Source organism: Artemia sp. Qi Xiang Cuo, chromosome 1, assembly GCF_049724085.1.
Source record: "Artemia sp. Qi Xiang Cuo chromosome 1, ASM4972408v1, whole genome shotgun sequence".
Classification (NCBI taxonomy): Eukaryota; Metazoa; Arthropoda; class Branchiopoda; order Anostraca; family Artemiidae; genus Artemia; species Artemia sp. Qi Xiang Cuo.
This window is the reverse complement of record NC_142794.1, coordinates 61,070,569-61,096,062: the sequence shown is the minus strand read 5'-3', so window position 1 is coordinate 61,096,062 and position 25,494 is coordinate 61,070,569. Positions and strand designations below refer to the sequence as shown.

At 35.2% G+C, this 25,494-nt stretch overlaps 1 protein-coding gene across 1 annotated transcript in view; it reads left to right on the top strand.

The window, feature by feature from the left end:
- Window positions 1-25,494, top strand: part of LOC148956554 (uncharacterized) — a 43,651-nt gene that overhangs the window by 12,949 nt on the left and 5,208 nt on the right. The window contains exon 2 of the mRNA XM_089095820.1: window positions 15,417-15,504. Within this exon, the coding sequence (XP_088951946.1) occupies window positions 15,417-15,504 (88 nt within the window). The remainder of the gene's footprint in view (window positions 1-15,416; window positions 15,505-25,494) is intronic.

Below are 25,494 nucleotides of genomic sequence, written 5' to 3'. Positions count from 1 at the left end.
TTCAGTCCTTATTTCGGGCAATCAGTGAATCTAACTTCGTATTTATCTCGTTAATATTTCTATTAACAAATCCGCTGATTCGGCTACCGCAAGAGGGGACTTCTTGGGGCACGGCAATAACAAAAGTCGGTAGCTCCACACTTTTCAGATCACATTCTTTTAAGATTTTCATTATGTCGAGAACATTTTCACTTTCAATATGTTTTATGGAGGGGCGTATGTTTGGATGAACAATAGAATAGATGAGGATTTTAGCCTCCTTGATCGATTCTTTCCCAAAGAAGTCGGTGCACGTCCTAGCTATCTCATCTTTCGGTACACCACTGAGCATTGATCTTAGCACATAGTTCAGTACAGCATTCCAGACCAATTTTTTTGGAGTGGTCATCTTGGCCAAGGAAGAAGTCGCTCGTAAAATATTCAACCGGCAACGTCGCTCGGCAAAAATTTCAAAATGGTCGCTGGCAACCCTGCGCACGGGAGAAATTCTTTGTAGCTTTTACGTCGAGGAAAACGAGGGAAGCGTAGCTCCCCGCTACCTAGTCTCCGCAGTTTAAGAGTCAAAGGACCCGGCAGGTACCTCTACGGCCGTTGCAACAGGTGTTCTCCCCTCTTCTGCTCGTTTTCCTCCCAAAAAAAAACCCCAAATCCCGCTAATACAATAAAATATTGGTTTGTGCCTTGACCTCTAGATGGCACTCCGATGTAGGCCTTTGTAGGAGCGGTGTACCTTAGGTGAATGAAACAGGAATGATTTCGATGTGGAAGCAATATATATATATATATATATATATATATATATATATATATATATATATATATATATATATATATATATATATATATATATATATATATATATATATATATATATATATATATATATATATATATATATATATATATATATATATATATATATATATATATATATATATATATATATCATAATATGAACGCACTCTTAAATCCGCTATTAAGAATTATTATAGATGACGCTGTTTTGCTTCCAAGCAAGGAGCATAAATTAGTAATAATGTTATAAGGCAACTCCAATTAAATAAATCTATTCTTCAACACAAATTATATGAGAAGAATTGAAAAACTATGTTTCCTTACTGTTCCTGGGATCACAGATTCCAAATCGAGCACAACCTTGGTGAAAGAATCAAAGTATTTCCATATAAAATTAACTTATTTCAAACTTGGTAATTTATTTGCTTCCACTAATTAGGAAGTTACTCTACAAGGTTAAAGTTACTTTACAAGGAAACCAGTCACGAAAAACCCGTTTTTTACGGGTTAATTCAAGAGACCGCTATTGAATAATGCAATGCATAGCGTGGTTTTCATTGCGTTACGATATTTAAACTGTTGTTTTTTGGGAGTTTGGGGGGGGGGAGAGAAGATACCTAGGTTAGGTTACTTATTTAGTATATGCTATGCTTCCCCCCCCCCTCCTCCAATGTGCAAAGATATAGTCCAATTTTCTTCCTATTTTATTTTATTTCATTAGCATTAACCAAACTTGACTTTTTAGAAAGGCCCATATAATGCACAAGTACCGAGTAAATTCATAAAGTGTAATGCTGGTAAAAGAATGAGCCATACCGTAAAGAACAGATGGTTCAATTAAATAGCGTTGACTTAGTAAAGAGCAATATGTCTGCCATGTTTTCAAGTTTATTTTTTCTTGCACCTGCATACATAACAGATTAAGAGTTCTAGTGTCGTCTTAGAGCCAATGATGATAAAAGGGGTAACCATTCCGTGCTCCCGGACATCCTCAAAGCTCAACATATCACCAGATCAAAATTGCAAGATACTATATTAATATTAATAGAACAATATAAATATCCCTAGAATATACGTCCAGAGGGTACATACCCTTTTCATCCCACGGCCAGGGGTCTTAAGTATTGCATAAGGCCCATTAAAAAGAAAATCCCCGTTGTTCCATAAATAATGCTCCACCTCCCCCAAGTTATCATGAAGTTATCTAAAATTATTAAGAACTGCTCCCCTCCTCCTCCCCCAAGTTATCAGAATTAATCTGGCTAAAAAACTGCTCAAATTAAATCAAATAATATTTTGGTAAATCACGCACTCGATCACATATGAAGATAAATTCCAGTCTAAGAAGAGAACTGGTTTAATATGGGAGCTAAAATATAGAACTTGATTGATCTAATTAAGAAATATATTATTAGGACTATATATGGGGCCACCATGAGAGGGGAAGTGTGAGTGAATTGATTAGTCTATTTAACAAGAGCATAAAAAGACGAATCGAATAGTTTTTTTCACCTTGCCCCTGTGTCAGTTATGGAATCTCGTAAACGTTTACCGAAGGTCCGAACATACTGACATTGATCAACTGAGAAGGAAAAACAACAATAACTGCCCTGGAATAATGTTTTCCACTCAGCCAAAGCTAACTGTCTGTTTACAGACAGCAATAAACCGGTTTATTGTCAGATCTTTGAGATTCAAATTCTTGGTGTGAGCTGAATAATGGATAAGTACCCTCTTTTTTGTTATCCGACCCCCCCTGCAATCCCAAGACATCTGCTCAAAATGTTGGGGAAGCTATTTTTCTCAGAATATCCGATAGGTCCTATAAATAAACTTTCGGGTATGAGATGACCCCTACAGCCTTGGAGCAAGGGTCGTAAATTATGCAACTTGTTCGAAGGTAGGTTTTATAGGGGAAAAAGAGAGGGAGCATGGTTGACCTTGGGTGTCCAACTGCCACAAAACTATCTAGATTATCCTCTGAGCAAGAAGATCACATATTTTTATAAGGAAGGGGTTTAAGGGGCCTAAAAATATTTACGTTGATCAGTATGAACTTTATATTATTAATTGCTCCGGCTAAAATAATCACAATACAGAAGAGAGAAAAAATAAGGGTTCTTCCGAAACAAAGACTCGACAAAAGACCAAAAACTTTTTTTTTCAAAACGACTTGAGATTCAACCACATGTCCCACGACCAAGGGGTTTCTAATGTAAAAAAAAAAAAAAATTTGGTTTGCGAGCATGAGGCTTTAATGGCTTGAAACTTAAACCCGTAATTTCCTTGGCCAATTGGAACTCATGTACGCTAAAAAAATCTTTTGTCCTGTTAAAGATATTACTTTGAAATGTACAGCAGAATCAAATTTTAAATCGTTTTATTTGTCAATTCCAAATATTGCTTCAACCAACTTGACTGGTTTCTTCAAGAATTGCCAGTCTTCATTTTAAAAGTTTTGTTTAGGCATCCATTTTTCATATGTTTGAATAAGTCAAAAGGAAAAGTTTTCACAAAAAAACATTTTTTTGGAACGGATTTTTATTTCTTTTCTTTTCTATTATCTTGATTTTTACCATGAAATTTTGTTGTTCCTGTTAAAGTTTTGACCACACTGTTCAAAATACATATCGTTTGTAGCAAAGTGCAAATGCAAACTCAAGCCTTATAGATGTTTTCAGAAGAAGGGGTAGGGAAGGGTAGTCCTGCTCTTTTTTAAGATATCTCTTGTATGTAAACTTGGTTAGTATTGCCCTTGAATCCCTAGTGAATGTCCTAACCTTTGTGAATATTTCTTATTCATAAGGGGTAAACAAACCTAATTCCCGACAATTCGAGAACTTACCAGTAGACCAAATTTCATTAAAAATTAAAGACAAAAATTTGAACGATTTTGTTCTATTAGAATTTCTAGTGAGCGAATGCTGCACTTTTTTACGCTCTAAGTTTAAGGGCGAAATAACGAAAAAATATCAAGTGTCTAGACAGAAGGAGGAGGCTCTGCATTACAGAGAAGAATTTTTTTCAGATTAATGTAAAAATCTTTTCCCACAAAACAAGTTTTTCAAAGAAAAGTGAAGAGCCTCACTAAGTCAAAAATGAGTAGAAATAAAGTCAACTAACCTTCTAAGCTTAAAACTACCACAAATCACCATCAATAAATAAATGAAATTCAAAACAAACAAAATTACAATAAATAACTGAGTCGAACTCAAAACGAACAAAAATCAACTTGAGTAGGGCTGCAAACCCCCATGCTTCTCAAGACTAGAACTTAATTTGCACTTTACTAAAAATATCACATGACCATGTCATCAGTGACCATGATTATCAGTTTAATATACATATACTGATATTCATTCCTTAAAGTTTTAATTATTTTTTATTTTTGAAAATAAAAAAAGCGAAAACATTTTAAACGTATTTTGTTTTAATAAAGTTCAAATTGGCCAAGGGACTTATGGTTGTAGCAACCTTATAAGAAAATCGAAATATATTTTCTTGTGATTATTATCACTTCTAATCAGCAGTTGTACCAAACCAATCCTGCTCAGGTCATCCTCAGGGCTATACTGTGTTTTTTACCCTCCCCATAGTATAGCGCAGACGGTTTGATATCATCTATTTTCCCTTCTTGTTTTAGTTTTATTTTGTGTTTAAAGCTTTTTCCAATAGGCATTGTTTAGAAGTCCCCCCCCCCCCAAAAAAACGTCCCCTCAGATCCCAAATCAAATTCCAGTGAAAGTGTCATAGTAAAAGATACCCATCCTGGCTGGTCAAGCACATTATCTGAAAGTTATAATGATAGCTCCAATTTGGAGAATATGACAATGATAACTGTAGGTCCTAATGTAACCATAAATGTTGATAATGGGTTTCAAGAGGTCCTCTCTAGAAGCTCTAAAAAAAGGAAAAAAATCTCCCCAATTAAAAGCATTTCCCCTCTCCCCGCCCAAGATCCTCCCTCCAAAAACTTAGGAATTTACCTTAAAATTACTCCCACTACCCCCTTTGAAATAAAAATAATCATTGCAATAAGAGTTGCAATTTTTAAATTGCTAAAATCAATGTTCTCTCTTAACATTAACCGTGATGGATCTCTGCTAATAGCTGTAGAAGATCAGAAATCAGCAGATACAATAATTATCCTAAAATCCCTTCTGAATACCCCAATTATTGCATCTAATTGGAACCCAAAACAATCACCAACAAAAATAGTAGTTTATAATGTTCCCCCAGAGATATCTACTCAGGAGTTAAAAGAAAGCCTCTCAGATAGGGCTGAAACACAATCCCAGTTGAGGATGTTACCCAACTTGGAAAACCTAACTCTAATGGCCTAAAAACTAGTAGATCCTTCTTATTCACACTGAAGGATAAAATTGATATCCCAGAAAAAATATTCCTATCTGGGCAAATCAAACCACGCAAGGAATACAAACCTAAGCCTATTCAGTTTCAGAAGTGTTTCAAACTAAGACACACGACAAACAAATGCAATGAAATTCTCCAAGAGTGTAGTAATTGTAAATCTTTCCATCCTAAAGAGCTGACAACTTGCAACAGCACCCAGCCTACATGCATCAATTGCAAAGGCCCACATGAATCTACAAATAAATCATTATGCCCTTAATACAAGAAAAGAGCTCTAACACTCCAAATATCAACAGAGAAGGCCATCCCATACCCCTTTGCAGCAATGGAAGCAAATGCTGCCCAACAATACCAAATAAAGCCTGTAATGAAACCAACCAAAACCCCCAAGTCAAATGCCCCCAATGCATCAAGCACCCCATATAAAACACCATCTTCTAATCCCCCTAGCTCAAATCCCTATCAGAAGGAATCACCAAGCCAACAAGCCTCCTTGTCCGGTGAGATGAGGTCAGCCTGGCCCCCCCTCACTAGAAGAAACAAACCAGAAACACTACCAGGAATCAATCCCTTAACCAACAAACAGGATGCACTACCAAAAATGCAATCCCCAAATATATGCCTATTCATTCTAAACTGTAATGCAATTCAGGCCATGAACATACATCAACTACAGAAAACGAAAATTATTGCAGAATTGGCAAAAATCTACATCCCACATGATATGATCATTCAAGCAAAAAAAGATCTTGCTTTAATTTTAACAAAGCTGAACATTTATACACAGTCCTATGAAGAATAAATCAACAACACAACATTTATCAATACTCCAATGGAATGTAAGAACACTCACTGAAAATAACCTAAATGAACTAATATCATTTATGAATAATAATTCCATTAATATTGCTTGCCTCCAGGAAACTTATTTAATCCAAAATCAACAAATTAAGTCTCTTGGATATACTATCCTGAGAAAGGATAGATCTTCAGAGAGAAAAGGAGGTGGTGTAGCTTTAATAGTTAATAATAATATAAAATTTTGTGGCATCAATTTTCTAGATTTTGAAAATAATGTTGATGTAATTGGTATAAGTGTTAGGCTGAACAATTTAAAAACCTACATAATAAGCTTTTATAACCCTAATGGCCAAACTACAGATGCCAAGGATTTCTTTAATTATATAAATAATTCTAATATGTTAAAAAATATCATTATTTGTGGTGATTTCAATGCCCACAGCCTTTTGGCGGGGGAATAAACCAGCAAATAAAGCTGGTAAATTCATTGAGCATATGACTTCAAATAATAATGAATTAGCTGTTGCTACCCCTCTAAACCTGAATACATATTTTAACCCCAAAAGTGGCAAATTCTCCACAATTGACCTACAAATTGTGTCATTAAATTTTTTGAGCAAAATTTACATAAATAAAATTGATAGTCTATGTACAGACCACTTTACTATAGTTTGCTCCCTAAATGAACCTGCTGAAACTTCATCTCATACCTCCAAATATATCAACACTAAAGCAAATTGGTCTATGTTCCAAAATAAGCTAAATGATGAAATTACAAGTTTCACCCAAAGTTCATGCATTTCTAACACAACAGTTGACACACATGCTGAAGCCTTGACATCTTTACTAATAAATACAGCTAATCATGCTATCCCCAGGACAACACCTAAGAAAACATTTCCTAAACAAATTCCTAAAGCATGGTAGACAAATGAGTGCCTAAATAAATGGAGTATAAAAAAGGCAGCTAGGACAGAATTCATAAAAAAACAAACACCTACTACATATTTAAAAAAATTACAAGCAGAATCTAACCTAAAAAGGACTATAATAGATGCTAAATATAAATACTGGAATAACTTTGCAAATAATCTCTCCAGAGAAACGCATGAGCCAATTATACATAAAGTCATAAGCCAAATATGTGGGAAAAAGACTTCCCCCAACCCACTCCTGTATGAGCTTATACATAATAATACCCATTATGACAATGATAATGAAAAGGCTAACCTATTTGCAACTCTTTTTGTTAATAAGCTAACATCAAATAATCAAAGCAAACTTTCCACAATTCCTATGAAGCCAAGTTACCAACCACGCCCAGGATCCGAGTGCATAACTAATCCATTTTCAATCCACGAATTGAATAATGCAATACATCATATTAGGACCAATACTAGCAGCAGCTATGACAATATACACCCTACATGGATAAAGAATCTCACAATTTCATACAAACAAGAACTGCTAAATTGTTATAATCACGCTTGGGCATCTTCTAGGTTCCCCAATATATGGAAATGTTCGTCCCTCCTACCAATCCTAAAGAAAAATAAACCAAAAGATAACCCTGAGTCTTATAGGCCCATAATGATTACACCTGTGATGGGGAAAATAATGGAGAAAATGATTTATCACAGACTCCTCTGGTTTGTTGAGAAAAATAACATGATCCCACACACTCAAACTGGATTCAGGAAATACCACTCCTCAACAGATGCTTTCATTTTGCTAACAAATGCAATAAATGAATCTTTCTCAAAAAATAATATCCTAGTGGCAGCTTTCCTAGATTTTGAAGGGGCTTATGACAATGTGAACCACCAAATCCTTTTAAACAAACTTGCAAACCTTGGACCACCCCCCAAGCTATTATCATTCATAAAATCCTTCATAGAAGTGCGAAGTTTCATTGTTTGTGTTGGTTCAGCCTCTTCACCCCAAAAGACAACAACCAAAGGCCTACCTCAGGGAGTAGTCCTCAGTTGCCTCCTGTTTGCTCTATATCTCTGGGACATGAACCTACCCCACACGAATCTACAATATGCTGATGATCTGGTGCTATGGTCATCTGGCAACACCTTTTACGGTCCCATACTCCCATCTGACATCGACTCAACCAGTTTTAATCTTACTTTTATTGATAGAAATTCCATGTTAGTTTTCGTTCACTAGTACTTTCGAAATCTGATTTGTAGGAGTTTGATAAGGTACGCGTTCTCGCCCCAGTGGTCGGCCCCCTAAGAGATGGAAAGACAACTTACCACAACTTCTCTACACTCAACCTACCACAACTTCTACGCCTGTCTGAAGATAGATGCCCATACAGACGCCACATCAATAACATAGTGAATGAAGAGGCCCCAAAACAGCCTTCGAGGATGGATGGGACTAGAGTCTTAAGTCAGGTCTATATCTTAAGGGCGGCTCTTTCCGACTCAAACATAAAAAAAATATTTTATGCAATCCCTAAGTTCTTCATTCATTTATCAATCAAATCAAGCATTTTCTTTTCTAATTATGTTATTCACTTTTCACATTTGTCTTTTTTTGTAGAATGGACGGGTGGTGAAAATTGGCTAAATTAGTGCACTCCTTTGTTTTTCGAATATTCGAAAGGCTCAATGGTAAGTAGCGACCCGGCTCAATAGTAATCAAAACTCGAAAAAACGGAATTTTGCAGCAGATACATCAAACAACCGGATTTTTATGCTGATTTCAAATATTTAATCAAGTTTAGTCTTGCCCATCAAAAGTTGCGAGGCTGAAAAAATTTGTCTTATTTTCGAAAAAAGAGGGAACATCCCCTAAAAGTGACAGAATTTTAATGAAAATCAAACCATCATATTCAGCTTATCAGAAAACCCTATTGTAGATGTTTCAAGCTCCTATCTGCAAAAATGTGGAATTTTGTATTTTTTTCCCAGAAGAAAGATCACGGATGAGTGTGTTTTTAAGTGACCAAAAAGATTGGAAGGCAGCTAGGCCCCCTCCCCCGCTCATTTTTTCCCAATTTCACCCGATAAAAATTTGAGATTGCCATTTTGTTCAGAATAGGCGAAAATCTAATAAATGTGTCTTCTGAGGATGACGTAATCCCCCACAGTCCCCAGGGAAAGGGCTGCAAGTTATGAACTATGCACATTGTATATGTATAGTATTGGTTATTGGGAAGTATAGATACATTATCAGGAGGGATTTTTTCTGGTGGGGGAGGGTCAAGAGGAGGGGCTACGTGGGAGTATCTTTCCATGGAGGATGTTTTCATAGAGGAAGGGACATTTCTATGAGGGAGTCGCCGGATTTCCCAACATTATTTTAAAAACTATCAGAAATTAAACAAAAAAAAACAAAACAGTTTTTTCAATAGAAATTAAAGAGCAGCATCAAAACTTAAAACGAACAGAAATTAGTATGAGGGGGTTTGCTCCCTAGTCAATGCCTCACTCTTTACGCTAAATTTTTCTTTAGTACTTTCAAAAAAGCTATCTATCATAGGCAGCGCAATATCGCTGCCAAAGTAAAGAACGATGTTGGCACAATGTATTATTATTTTTTGGTTTCTTGGTTTTAGACCCGGACACTTCGAACCGAAAAAGTTGTCGTAGAAACTTCGAGAAGGGCTCATTCGATTAGAAATTGGAGTGGCTCGTGCCCTTTTTAATAGTCGAAAGAGATTGAACGGCAACTAACACCCCTTCTACGCCCACCATTTCCCAAACACATTCAACCAAATTTTGATATAGCCGTTTTTTTCTGTGTATTTGATTTCCAGATAGAAATTATGTCTTTGAAAAGGAAACAACCATCAGGGCAAGGGTTGTAAGTTATGACCTAGGGGTATATAAGGTTTTTATAGAAAGTATTGTCGTAGAAACTTAAAAAAAGGCTCATTCGATTGGAAATTCAAAGGGCTAGTGCCCTTTTTATTAGTCAAAAGTGATTAGAGGGCAACTAACCCCCCTCTCACGCCCACCTTTTCCCAAAACACATCCAATCAAAATTTTTGAGATAGCCATTTTGTACAACGTAGTTGATACTTATGGAAATTAGGTATTTGAGGATGACAACCCCCACAGCCCTCAGGGCAAGGTTGTAAATTATGTCCTGGGGGAATATAAGGTTTTTTATAGAAAGCGTTGTCGCATTTGATTGGAAATTGAAATAGCTAGTGCCTTTTTTAATAGTCAAAAGTGATTGGAAGGCAACTAACACCCCTTCAACGCCCACCATTTATCCAAACACATCCAATCAAAATTTTGAGATAACCATTTTGTTCAAAGAAGTTGAAAGGTCCGGAAACTGTATCTAAGAGGATGACACTCCCCTCACAACCCTCAGGGCAAGGGTTGTAAGTTATGCCCTGGGGGCATAAAACGCTTTAAAAACTTTCTCGTCAAAACTTGAAAAGGGGCTCATTCAATTGGAAATTCAAAGGGCTAGTGCCCTATTTAATAGTCGAAAGTAATTTGAGGGCAATAAACCCCCCTCTTACGCCCACCTTTTCTCCAAAAACATCCAATCCAAATGTTTAGATAGCCATTTTGCTCAAAGTAGTTAAAAGTTTTAGAAATTAGGTCTTTGAGGATGATAACCCCCTCAAAGCCCTCGGGGTAAGGGTTGTAAGTTGTGCCCTGGGGGCATATAAGGTTTTTATAGATAGTGATGTTGTAACTACAAAAAGGGCTCATTCGATTGGAAATTAGAAGGGCTTGTACCCTTTTCAATAGTCGACAGTGATTGGATGATAACTAACACCTCTCTCACACCCACCATTCCCCCAAAGACATCCAATCAAAATTTTGACATTTTGTTCGACGTAGTTAAAAAGTCTGGAAATTATGTTTTTGAGGATTACACTCCCTCCATAGCTCTTAAGATAAGGTCTGTAAGTAGTGCCGCTGGGGTGTATAAGTTGTTTTTCTTATAGAAAATATTATCGTAGATAATTCAAAAAGGAATCTTTCGATTGTAAATTGAAACGGATAATGTCCTGTCTATCAGTCAAAAGCGATTGGTTTGTAAGTAACCCCCCTTTGACGCCCACCATTTCCCCAAACACATCCAATGAAAATTGTGAGATAGCCATTTTGTTCAACGTAGTTGAAAAGTCCGGAAATTATGTCTTTGAGGATGACACCCCTTCGCCCCAGAGCCTCAGGGCAATGGTTGTAAGTTATACCCTGGGGCATATAAGGTTTAAATAGAAAGGGTTGTCGTAGAAAGTTCAAAAAGGCCTCATTCGATTGGAAATTGAAAGGGTTAGTGCCTTTTTTAGTAGATGAAAGTAATTGGGGAGCAACTAACGCCCCTCTCCCGCCCACCATGTCCCCAAGCACATCCAATCAAAATTTTGAGATAGCCATTTTGTTTTGGGGAAGGCATAGGGGTTTTGAGCCCTACTCATGTTAATTTCTGATCGTTTTGAGTTTGATTCAGTTATTTATTGTAATTCCTGTTCGTTCTGAGTTTCATTTATTTTTCGATCCTGATTTGTTTTATTTTCACGCTTGGTAGATTCTTGTATTTGATTTGATTTTTGCTCATTTTCGGTTTAATGGAGTTCTTTACTTTTCTTTGAAAAACTTATTTTGTGGAAAAAGATTTTTTTATAATTCTAATTAAATGGCCTTTGTGATTCAGTCAATCTTAAAGAACTGGAACAAAATTCGAACTTTAGCGTAAAGAGCGAGGTATTGGCTAGGGGGCGGACCCCCTCATATACGTAGTAATTTCTGATCGTTTTATGTTTTAATGTTGCTCCGTACTTTCAGTTGAAAAAACTTTTTTTATGTAATTTCTTTACAGGCCATACCATCTACGATGGTTTTTACTCTTGTAGATTATATTTATTTTTCATAACAGAACTGATTCTTACAATTTCGTTAAACCCAGGGGGATATCTCCAAATAGGAGAAGGAAAAAAGGGTGTGCATCCCCCTTCAGGAGTACCAGAGGACAACCCAAATTTCAAATGACAAAACCTCTCCTAAAAATATTACGCAGTTGGAGCATGTAAGAAAAACAAATTGTTCTTGTAAAAAAAAGAAGAAATTTTGGAATTTTGTCAGATTAGAAGTTACACTGGAATTCAACCAAGGCAAACTCTAAAAGCCGAGAATTGAATAAAAAGGAATTGAACAAAAAAATCCAAGGCGAGGTTTTACACAACTTTCAGATGAGCACATCCTCTCTAAGGATGCAACTTAAAACTTTGAATTATGTCCCCCTATAAACGATTGACATTTCACGCCTACAAGAAAAAAAGAGTAAAATTTGTCTCAAAAAGGTTATCAGGAAGAAAGTTGACTTTTGTCATGACGCATAAATGCTTTTTGGTGTTTATGATTTTTTGGAGGGAGCGTTTTTTCTCAAAATTATGTTTAAAACCAAAGCTACTTCTTTCTGATTGTAGGAACTTTTAAAAGGGAGTGTAATTTGATATTTCAAAGCTATCTTTCGATAGAATTTTTATTTTTGTTGTGTTGTTGTTGCTTTTATGGCAAATAAAAACACACTGCTCCTAAACGAACCGTTTTCAGTAAAGCGTGGACCACACTTTAACCTTTAGAAGGTTTAGGGAGCGGTAACTTTGATGTTGTTTGTCTAAAGTTCGATTTGATTACTGATTTTAGTTTTTGATCTTTATAGGTTTCATCTATTAGCTGCATCTCTTATCTGCATGTTTGATGTGATTATTCATTTTAATTCCAGTTCGTTTTGGGTTTTACTTATTTATTTATGGTCGTTCTTTTTTATTTTAAGTTATAATTATTCCATGAACCTACTTCTGCTCGTTTTGTGTTTTAATGTAGCTTTTTACTTCTCTTCGAAAAACCTTTTTTTGGGAAAACGTTTTTTAAATTCATCTCGAAGAACATCCTTTCCTCGTAGAGAAGCTATAGAACTTGTTTGAGTCAGGAAAGAAGTACAATTCGCTAAGAAGTAATGAAACACAATGATCTTGGTTCATTTTCAGGAGAAAGAGAGAGACCACCAAATAAAGAAATTAAATGGAATTTCACTAATCTGCATTACTTCGAATATTTTTAACTAATCTGCATCACGTCAAATTGTTTTACAATAATCCTTCTATGCCAGTTTAGCCCTCACCGTAATAAAATAACCAGGCCAAACCAAGCTGGTTTCTGGCCTGGAATGATATGCGTTGACCAGTTATTTACGCTTAGGGAAATTTTATTCCATCGAGTAAAACATCAGCAGCTCATAATTGGCGTGATTATAGACCTCGTAATGACATTTGACTCAGTCCTAAAGTGCGGCGATTGGTTGGTTTCGAATGAAGATAATGTTCGTAGCAAGCTAATAAGGCTGAAAGCATATTATGATGCTACGCCTGCCTAACTCCAGGCTAACAGCTAGCTATCTGCAAAGTTTATCAATGAGCATGGTGTAAGAAAGGGTTACACCCTCTGATTCATACCTTTTGATTCTACAAAATGTCCTGAGCCATTCTGAGTTTTAATAACACGTATGCCGGCCTCGAACTCAACCTCAATGTATTTTTTTTACAGACCATATTGTACTTCCGCCTCAAAGTGAGACAAAAGCCCAAGAAATGGTCAGCTTACCAAAGTGGCATAGATCACTTAACCGTTGTGACTAAAAATCAGTATTCCTAAGCTTGTAATCCTCAAATTCGGTTTAGCCTGTTTATATCACAAAAAAAAGAAATCGAAGTTCTGAGAAAACTTAAGTACCATCTATGTCTGAATGACGCTACTGGAAACAGCTCGAACGAAGTTCGGAATAGGATCTCATCTGCCTCCAAAATATTTGCCTAGCTCAGTTCTACCTTTGAATTAATCCAGGCAATTTAATTGAGCTGAAGCATCAAATTTAGCTTTCAACAAAGATTGAAATCTACAAGACACTCGTCAGATCCGTTCCACCCATATGACTATGAGTCTTGGATATCAGAAGCGCCTGAAATAAATGATCTAAAAGTATTCAACCCCTTTTCGTCCGAAGAATCATCAACGTCAGACTAACTGAAATAGTTACTACTGCAGATCTTCTTCAATCATTCTTGCAACCCCATTGGACCTGCACAATAAAAAAAACCCAACTACGCAAGTATGAGCACATTCAACGCCAATCCCCATGAGATTCTGATAAATAAGACCTCATTGTCAACCTTTCCTCGGATGGAAAAACTGAGCGACAATGCAATACTTAATCCTCTAGCGCCAAAGCCCTCAACCGAAAAGAGGAATCTATCACCTTGGTTGATGGAATAAAACCTGACTTGAAATCACAATGCTTTAAACCCAAGACTGCCAAATTTGAACTCAGTAACGTAACAATTATTGAGTCCAGGGACGGATCAATGACGCTTTTCTCAATCGTAGCTATATTAGTTAATTAAAACGTTCCTGCCAGGCGCAGCAAAACAAATGTGTATAAAGCAGCTGTTGGATCTGTTCTCTTCTATGCAGTCGGGACCCGGCAATTGAAGGCGCTTCATCTTCAGGATATGTAGGTCTCTGACCATCGCTGTCTACTTAAAAGTCAGAGGATTCGATATTCAGATAGAATCTCAAATATTGATGTGCACAACCGTTGCAGTAACATTGAGCTAACCACCATGATGATCAAACCAAGAAAACTGCGCTGGCTCGGCCGTGTCATGAGAAGATCAGATGACCGCATCATCTAGCAAGTGCTTCTAGCTGCTCTTTTTCCAGATTGAAGAATTGGTGGACAACTGCTAAAAATGACCTTGACCCCGTTGGCAGATTTCGAAATTTTGGCGGAAAGTGGCAGAGCTGCTGGCTCAGGTTTGCTGAAAAGCTGGCACAAGATTGCGGCAAATGGGAGTCAACTATAGCCTATAGAGTCTTCTAGATGCCGGGTGAGGCATCCGCATCTGGTCCCGCAGCAAGTACAATTAAGTGCAGTAAAACATATGGAATCAAACTTTTACGGGTGATTCCAGCTGTTTAACTTCGGCTCTTTTTCTTTATTATCAGGAATTAGTATATAATTCTATAGACGTTTTTAGAGTCTTATCGCGCCAGTAAAACTTGTTCCCACTGTTAGCTTAGCCTTTAGAGGTCAGCTTAACAGTCACTTTAATCTCTAAAAAAAAAAAATTATAATGATATCCTTTTAGATCGTTTTAATCCTCTATGGATTAAATGATAATCATCTTCATTCTCCCAATAAATCTGGTATCTGGTATTCTGGTATTACGGAGGAAATTGTGGTTTCCCACCAGACAATATTCACACACAAAAACTTTTCAAATGTTGCATTAGACACGACGAATGAATCACTAAAGCTAATGATAAGCTGTTAGGGGAGGCAACCCCTTTAAATTACTGGTCAGATAGGTAGGGGCATCCCGTTTCTTTTTATTCTTAGTGACATTTTATTTCTCAATTTGCATGGCCAGCTACTTTTATCAAATCATTTATCTTTAGGACCCGTCGGAGGAGCAACGTCCTGTCGCAGGACCAGGAAGTGAAATCATACCACCAGATTATGTACCCAAACACGAGTTGGATAAATGTATGTATATATATATATATATATTATCAGCGTTCAAATTTTTTTATATATTGCACTAAAATGTAGGGAAAAATGTTTGTATAGCCTTCGGGAGAAAAAAATTGTTGATAATTAAATTATAATAAAAAATTAAAAAATAATTTTTAAATAATAAAAAATTTATAATGATAATAATAATAATAAAAATGCATTTTTATTGCTAGTCTTATGTATAGAATGGGAAGACGCTTGGACATAAGACAGAATTGAAGGCTCGACTCAAATAATTGAAAAAAAAATGAATTATTGCAAATATATGTTACTGAAATAATGGAAAATATTTCTTCATTTTTGTAATTATTATTTTGTTCTTTTATTCCAAAACTCATGAAGTTATTAGTTTTTAAAATTTACTATATATATGTCTTGAAGCTGCCTTGCTGTAGCATACAACAAAAGTACGAAGAACAAAAGGGAAAATCTTTTTGTAAGACAGTGGAAATAATTTGAATGAATATTTCGGCCCTATGTCCAAGGGCCGTCCTCAGCAAGACAAAAATATATGAAAGAAAAAAGACTCACAACAACATGCGACCAATAAAACCAAAAATGAAAAAAAATTTCAAAGCAGTCCTAGTATCCTTACTTCAGCGAAGTTCAACCAGGACTGATAAAAAGTAAGTTAAAACAAGGCGCTTCAATAATATGAAAGAAAAATAATTTAAAAACACTTGCCTCTTGCTAATCTAGCATTTTTGGCAGCTAACATCAAAGGTCTTTTTGTGACCGGTTCTGTGTTAATGTCTATTGGATTTTTAAAATATTTTGTAAGATCATTTTTAATTAAATTTGTGTATAGAGCATTTATTGTATATTCTCCCATGTCCCTATTTAAGGAAATATTATTATTAATCTTAAGTTTGATTTCAATTGATTCTCGGACTACCTGCTTTATGCCTAGGTCATCAAACAGTTCGTGGTAACGAACTGTAAGTAAGGAGCGACCCGGCTCAATGGTAACCGAAACTCTAGAAAACGAGTTTTTGATACCAATAGATATATCAAAAGAATCAGATTTCAATGCTGATTTCAAATATATAACTTTCATCAAGTTTAGAGCTACCCATCAAAAGTTACGCGCCTGAGAAAATTTGGCTGATTTTCAAAAAAAGGGGAAAAGACCCCCTAAAAGTTATAGAACCTTAATGAAAATCACACCATCATATTCAGCGTATCAGAGAACCCTACTGTAGAGGTTTCAAGCTCCTATCTACAAAAATGTGGATTTTTGCATTTTTTGCCAGAAGAAAGATCACGGATGCGTGTTTATTTGGTTGTTTGTTTGTGTGTTTGTTTGTTTTTTTTTTTTTTTTTCCCAGGGGTGATTGTATCGACCCAGTGGTTCTAGAATATCGTGGGAGGCCTCATTGGAACGGAAATTAAAAGTTCTATTGCTATTTTTAATTAACCAAAAAAAATTGATGGCAACTAGGCCCCCTCCCACGCTCATTTTTTTCCCAAAGTCACCCGATCAAAATTTTGAGATAGCCATTTTGTTCAGCATGGTCGAAAATATGATAAAAATGTCTTTTAGGATGACTTGATCCCCCAAAGTCCCCAGGGGAGGGCTGAAAGTTATGAACTTTACTCAATGTTAACATATAGTATTGGTTATTGGGAAGTATACAGACTTTTTCAGAGGAGATTTTTTCTGGTAGGTGGGGGAAGGAGAGGGTCGGGGGCTATATGGAAGGATCTTTCCATGAAGGAAGTTTTCATGGGGGAAGGGACATTGCTATGAAGGGGGCGCCGGATTTCCCAGCATTATTAAAGAAAAAGATCAGGAATTAAATAAAAAAAACAAGTTTTTCAACTGATCAACTGATTGTGATTAAGAGGTCATTTTTAAAGAACTGGAAAAAAAATTCGAACTATAGTTTAAAGAGCAGGGTATTGACTAGGGGCGAACCCCCTAATATACGTGTTAAAAATTTATGAATATAGAAGTTCGTTACGTAAGTTAATTCTAAGTTACGTATATTTATTACTAATAAAAACGTTCGTAAATAAAATTAAACAAGTTTCGAGAAAGCCATTTAACCAAATATAATATGCAAATTTTGTTTTAATTATTCATGTACGGTGAGCCAAAATCAAAACCTGCATTAATTCAAAAACGTTCAAAAATTAAATAAAAAAAACAAGTTTTTTTAACTGAAAGTAAGGAACGACGTTAAAACTTAAAACGAACAGAAATTATTCCGTATATGAAGGGGCTGTCCCCTCCTCAACGCCTCGCTCTTTACGCTAAAGTTTGACTTTCTCACAACTCTATTTTTTTAAACAATAAAAAAACTTTAGCGTAAAGAGCGAGGCGTTGAGGAGGGGACAGCCCCTTTCATATACAGAATAATTTCTGTTTGTTTTAAGTTTTAATGTCGCTCCTTACTTTCAGTTTAAAAAACTTGTTTTTTTTATTTAATTGCTAATAAGGGCAGATTCATCAAAAAGTATATTGTGGATAGCATTTTCAAAAATATGGCTGCCTAATGCAGAATCAAATGAAACAGTGGAAATATTAGAATTTAGAGCTTTGACAATATCATCTTTATGCTGTTGTATGCGCTTTTCTAAATTCTGGTGTATTCTACCTATATAATATTTGCTACAATCATATGGTATTTGATAGACCCCTCCTTGGAGAGTAACTGTGGTTTTATCTTTACCAGAATTTAGAAAATTTATGAATTTAAGATTAATTGTGAAAACTACATAAAGATTATTTTTTGTGCAAACTTTTTTAAGATTTGTAGTGATTTTTGGGATATAGGGGAGGTAAATTATGTCTAAGGGCTTGTCAGACACCTCACTTCGTAAACTATCATTAATTTTACGGGAATGTCTTTTCAGTCTACAGTTAATTACACTATTAATAAATAACATAGGATACCCATTTCCAAAAAGTATGTCCTTGATAAAGTTTAATTCTGCTGTGATGTGGGAATCAGAACAAATATTTAGGGCACGATCAACGAGGGATTACGACTGCTCTTTTAACTTGGGGGGGGTGGTTTGATTTAAAATGCAAATATCTATTATTTTGTGTTGGTTTTCTATAAATAGTAAAATTGAGTTTATCGAACCTATGAGTAATTAAAACATCTGGAATAGGATTTCATTTGCGATTTCGATTTCTAAAGTAAAACTGGAAATTTCTATTATATTTATTAAGGTGATATAAAAAACCCTTAAGTTCATATTCCCCGTAATTAAAGGGTAAAATTGCATCATCTATGTAGCGTCCCCAAAAGATTTTTTTCAAAAAATACGAATCTAATGCCCAATTTTCAATATGTTCCACATAAACATTTGCCAATAACCAGTAGAGGGGGGCGCCCATCGCTAAGCCATTAATTTGCTGGTAAAAAGAATTACGGAATTGGAAATACATTGAGTATTTGTTACAGAGTTTAACCAAGGTCATTAAAACATCACAATCTATTCCTGCTGCTGAAGCTTCTATTAAGTGATAATTTTCTTTGATTTTATCTTCTAATAACTGTTCAGATGCTGTGACATCAATGTTTGTATACATTGAAACAATGTCAAAGCTATTTATAATTGTATTTTCGGAGATATTTACATTTGCGAGGTTTTAAACTAAATTTACCGAATTACATATATATGATCTTTGAGAGTAAAGCAAAGGTTTAAAGGCTTTACATAACCATTTCCCAATGTTGGATGTGGGGCTTTCGTACAAGCTACTATGGGCCTTAAAGGAATGCCTTTCTTATGTAATTTTGGTAGACCATGAAACTTTGGGCAAAAGCTACCGCGGGGGAAAAATTTATTGTATAGCCGTGAAGTAATTTTACCATTCCTCTCACCTGTTTTTTTATTCCGTCCAGAGATTTTCTTGATAATAGAAATGTAAAGAAAAAAAAAGACATTTACAGTTCATAAGAATATTATTAATAAAATAAATAAAAAAAGCATTAAACCTAATTAAAGAAACGGATTCTTTATGTTCTCTAGATAGTTTGGAAGTGTTTAATTGTTCAGTTTCTGTTTAGAAACATTTTCATTCTCTATTACCAAAAAGCTTTTCATGAGTTTTTCCAGAAGTTGAAACACGTCAGGGAAGATCACGGGATAGCCTGTTGGTTGTTCCATTTACGCCATGCGTTTGGTCTGATTTTTCTTTGGATATTTTATGTTCACGAATATGGAATGGTCTACCACAGGAATTAAGACGAAAACCTAGTCTTGCTTCATTCAAATTGATTTTTTTTTAATATCTGAGTAAGAAGCCTTAATAATAGTAAATAATTTAATATGATTTTTTATAATTAAAAATAAATGAAAATTGATAAAAAAAATTATAATGTTAAATTAATAATTTTATTTTTGTAACAAAATTATAAGCTATATCAGATCTTGTACTATCCCGTTGAATTTAAAATTTCAGTTAAGTTTTATTATTGGTATTTGTTAAGTATGGAGGTAATTTGAGTTCATGCTGGTAGGCATAGGGAGGAGCCCGACTATGTGATATACATAACAGTGTGATATAATGTTTCCTCAACAGGATTGACCTAGAGTGGCAATTATTATGGATTATGGCCCAGAATTTGTTTGTTAAATGTATTTGTGAGTATTTGTAATTTAAGTGTAAAGTATTAATAAAACCGATCTGAATCTGATAAAGAGACTTGGACAGGGAATTGTAAGCTAGAAATCCTCCTCGTTCTATTCTATAATAGTACACTTGGCCCTAGAAAAATGGTTCACCCCCTCAAATCTCCCTAAAAAATGAACGCGCATTTATGTATCTATTTACATTGTTCACATAAGTTTTGTTAATTTTTAGGTGATGGAGTCTATGTGCCCCCTTCAAGGAGAATCAAAGGTGATGGAGACCGTGACATGTACGTTTATGTGTATGTTCATTTATTTCAAGTTTTTTTAACAGAGAAGTATTAAGTTTGGAAATTTGCTGACTAGATATAATTCTTAAGCATTTTCAAACACCAATAGATAAAGCTGAAGAAAATTCAGTAAACTCTCCGTATACTTTAATTGTTTACGTTTTCTGAGATTTTAGTGTCGTAGTATTTTATTTAATCTTAATTTTTTGCGTTCTAAAGAATATTCCCTAAAAATGGCGCTCGATATAAAAAAAAAAGCTAACCTCTTCGCTGTCAAACGCTAATTAATTTTTAAAGAAGTTTAAAATTGGATCAAGTTTATACCGGAATAAACCAAGTCGTGTCCTTTTTTTTACAAATTGAATAGGGAAGAAAAAAGGGTGAACTCTTTTTTATTATTTTTAGTTGTTTCCATAATTTTCTTTTGCTTAAGGAGCTTATTTAATTTACTGATTTATTTTTTTTTTTTTTTTTTTTTTTTTTTTACTACTAATTTATAGAAGTAATTCTGCAAGAATTGTTCTTTTATGGCTATAAATTTCAAGAGACCTTGGTTAAAACTTCAATAATATAGAACTATAATTAAACTAAAGAAACATGTACCGTACATATTTTTATTTAGACTATTTTCATTTAGTTAAACATATATGTTTCTATAGCTTATTCAATTCAAACTATCAGGTTTCACTGTCCATGGTATTCTAGTAAAAGTTGATAGAGGAAGCCAGTTGATCAATGACGATATGGTATTAATATTAAAACATTGCAAAATCCATAAGATTGAACAATAATATATATAGCGTATGTTAACCAAGAAAAAGAAAAACGTTTGCAAATTTGCCCTTAAGCTAGATAACCAATTTCATTTAGAATTCTTGGAAAAGAGATATGATACTTGTACTCTATCTTTTCGTCTGTGTAGGTACGGTAGCTCCATTTAGGGAACTCTCGTAGGTCCGCAAGATCTCTTTAGGGATCTCCTGATATTTTGTCATAGGTGGTCCGGGTCTGAATTGGAAAACTGTCGTAGGGGAAAATAGTAAACTTACGATGGTTTTCAATTAGGTTTTAGCACGTTTTGGACTACCAGTCCTGGGTTGGCAATTATCATTTTGTGATTCGGGTATTTTTCACCATGGATGTCTGATCATGATTATTGCTTCATAAAATTTTGGTATTAGTTATAAATGTGTTACTAGTTAAGATTATAAAATTAAATTCATTATTTTAAATATAGTGGAAATGTACTGCTCTTTAATGTTTTATTATTCTATCTTAAGAAAGGGGGTTAATTTGGATATTGAGCCAGAGAATGCCCTGGATGTTTTTTTATTAAGGGAAGTGCTCTTACATTTTCTTCTAAACATTCTCTAGTGACGGGGCTGTTTTCATATTTCGATGCTGATTATCCAAATAACGGGCCATTGAGCCCTTTGGGATATTGTCTTTGTTATTGCTCTTTTATTGAAATAAACGGAACTTGAACTTGATTATTGCTAATTTCTGCTCTATCATCGTTCCTTATCTTCTTGTTTTCAGGGGTCATGGTGATGACACGTCAAGTTCTGAGCAGAAGCAGAAAGAAGTGGGAGACGTTGAAGAGAATGAAAGAGGTAGGAGTGGCAAACTTGAATATTTTGTGTAAAAGCGTCCGTAATTGCCAGTGTCTCATTGCTAAAAAAAAATGAAAAAAATACGTTCAAGTATACCGAAAATTGACATTTAACGTCTTGGATCTCATGTCTGGCAACATTGACTTCCAACAAATTTTGGATCAAAAAAATATTAGTAGTCGCGAGAATTTAATTTGAGGCCGGCGGCTTAAGTCGGTATTTTTGTTTTTTTCTGTTTCAAGTAAAAAAAAAAAAAGATCCATGCCTATCGGGAAATAATTAATCGAGGATTATGGGAAGAGACGAGAGATCTCAAGGTGTTCTTTTGTCGCAAATTAATCTGCAATTATTTTTTATAGCAGTGTCTGTTATTGCCAGTGTTTCAGCGCTAAAAAATGGGTTTTTGAAATTTATAAAAAATCTTTGGAAAAGATATTAAATGCATTTCAAAAATTGTGGTTTTCATCAATTTCGTACGTGTAAGCACGTCATTTAAGCTTATGTTGAATAATATATTTATTGAAATCTATAGCTGATAACATAAGTACGTCAACACTGAAAATGATAAAAAATGATTAAATGATACAAGGCGGTAGCCTACTAAAAATAGCAACGACAAAAAACCAACAAAAATTCAAGGTCAATGCGATTAAATAAATGCAGCACATCAAGCAATAAAACAAACACGAACTGTTTGAGAATAGACATATTAGGTTGATATTATGAATTACATATACAAATATTAAAAAGAAAAAAAAACCTCTTGTAGCTCTTTTCACATGTTTTGTTGTCTCCATTGAGATTTGCTCGGCTGAGCATAAACTTAGCTAGGGTTTTATTTTTAGCTTAACTTAGTGTCGCAAGTACTCATGATGATACTAAGCAATTATTTAAAGAGGGCAGGTAGTCTCGTTGAAACTGTGAAAAAAGATGAACTGTTTGAAAATTGGTGCTGTTATTGGTATCCCTCTTGCAGTAACTATGTAGTCGCATATCCATTCTGCGTGCTATTACTCCACTACATAAAAACTATTTTGAAGTGAGCATAAAGAAACGGTGAAGAGAATTAAATAAAAGATGTTTTTCCAAAAAATTCTTCAAAGCAAAGCAAAGAGCCAGGTTTAAACCTAAAACGAGCGGAACTAGTGTCATAACAGTCAGGGGAGAAGCTCCAGTATTTTTAATGAGGGGGGGGGGGGGGGTGCAAGAGGGTTCCTTATCAGGATAGTCGAGGAGCATGGGCTATATAATAGTTATTTTCTATAAAGTATTTGGAGGGGCAACTGCCCCCCCCCCTCTTGCCTCCCCCCCCCCGAAACAATACCCCTGATAAATCTCAAAACGAACAGAAATAATTATTGAAAATAAATTAAGATTTTTAGGATAAAGCATATTCTGCGACGTCATGGCGAAAATTTTACATTCTAAGATAATGACTAAATTAATTCATAGTCGGAAATATAAAGAATTTCTGACTGTAAGAACTGGATATATTCCCCGATTGGTCAGCAGCAGCTGTAATTCCTCAATTTTCGTTAAACATAGGCTAGTCAAATCAATTGCTGGTGGCCCTTCAATTCTCACTGCCAATGTAGTAGCCATAAATAAAGCTTTAGAACCATTGAGCAGGCCAATTCTATACAAACTGGCATTGTTGTTTTCAAACATTCAAGATACTCACTAGAAATCACTAGTAAATTCATTTCGCAATTCCAGACAACAAAATAGTATTTCCCTAGAGAACTTTACTTAGTTTTCAATTAAGCAAGGTCTTACCCTCACTTTGCTTAGTTGACATTCCACTTCCAACATATGCCGAGCCATCAAGGGGATTAGAGCTAGTCAATCTTTTAGCAACAAAAACAACCCGACCAACCAGCGACCAAAACCTTTTCGCACAAAGAGACAGCCTGAGAGCAAGGCTCTCAAAGCTTGCTTGGGCCTTACGGCCTGCATTCCCTATTCTGATGCCGCAAATAAAGCAGATTATACGGTACGCCACATGATAAAATGCTAAGCAATTTTCACTCCCGAAATAGAATGGAAGGTGGGTCTCATATCTTCTTTAAATTGCTAAAAATGCTTGAATCCATTCAGCACCTCATACTTGGCTGCAAGAATTTACATAGCAAAGCTGCTTGGCCGTTGTCACTTGACATGGAGTTTCACAATTGGGTTTCGTTTAAGAACAGTTTTCAAGATATAGAAAAAGAACACACCCAATAGCTTATCTTCCATTAAGAGCTCCAATTTCGAAATAGTTTTTGAAATGAAGTTGATTGATTAATATGCAAACTAATTTTTTACCCCTACTTGAAGACGAACCTTGCGGCAAAAATGCTCAGTCCCTTGTAGCAAAAATGCTCAGGGGAACAATTTCACCCGTTGGAAGTAGTTGGCAGGAGATACTTTATACAACTGCTTACTACTGCTTTGCTTAAAATAATATCGGGGCATAGAAGCAATAAAGCTCTGCTCCGGGGGGAGGGGATTGATAGTTTTACCAGAGATTAGAGACCGAAAATATCGCCCTTGACTCACAGAGTCTTGATTATGATACATAGCTTTCCTAATATTTATTTGTTTTGAAATACCAGCTTGAAATTTCATCCCGTTGGTGCAGTCTACAAAAAGATATCCAGAGAGAAGAACAATCCATCCCAACTGCACTAGGCGATGATTTAAATGCAGAATATTACGAATTTAAAGATAATTTCGAAGAATGTAGAAGGTTAAAGATCCCAGGCCTAAGTTATAATAGATTATTGTTCCGACTAATTATACTTATTAATCTCGAAAAAAGTGGGTTTAGCTTCGGAGTAAGATTTAGAAAGTTGTTCTTATAGAAAACAACGTTGTCAAAAATAAGTTTTAAAAATGCTCAGAAGCTTTAACTTCTCGCCCTTCTCTTTAAAATGGGGAATATGAGAGCAGCTTTGAAGCATTTTTGTACAATATGATTCCAGTAGCCCACAGTAAACATACCCAAGAGACATTTACTGCCTAATAAACGTCTTTTCCAGTTAAGACCTTCTGCCGCAGCTACGTGAGGCGCTTCTTGCTCATCTTCAACGATACGACCAGGTCTACCCGTAAAATCCATAGGAACTCTCCATCGTATGCTTTCCTAAAAGTGAAAAAAATAAATTGATCTGTCTAAACGTAATCTGTCTAAAAAGGTGATTTTTAAGCCTAATAAAGCCTTTTCTCAAGTGTACAGAAAAGATAGGACGAAATTTCAGAGAAGAGGAAATGAAAATATGTCCTGAGACTTCGCACCTGAAATCAGCGAATTCTTTCTTTTACATTTTTAGATTTTAGCGTCAACGCAATAGATCCACTAGTGCTTAATTCTCAAAACACTAGCTGTTGGCTTTCCACACTTATTAAAATATTTTATAAAAATCAGGATGTGCGCACGAACAAAACAAAATCATGAAAATACTTTGGTTATCCAACTTTCTATT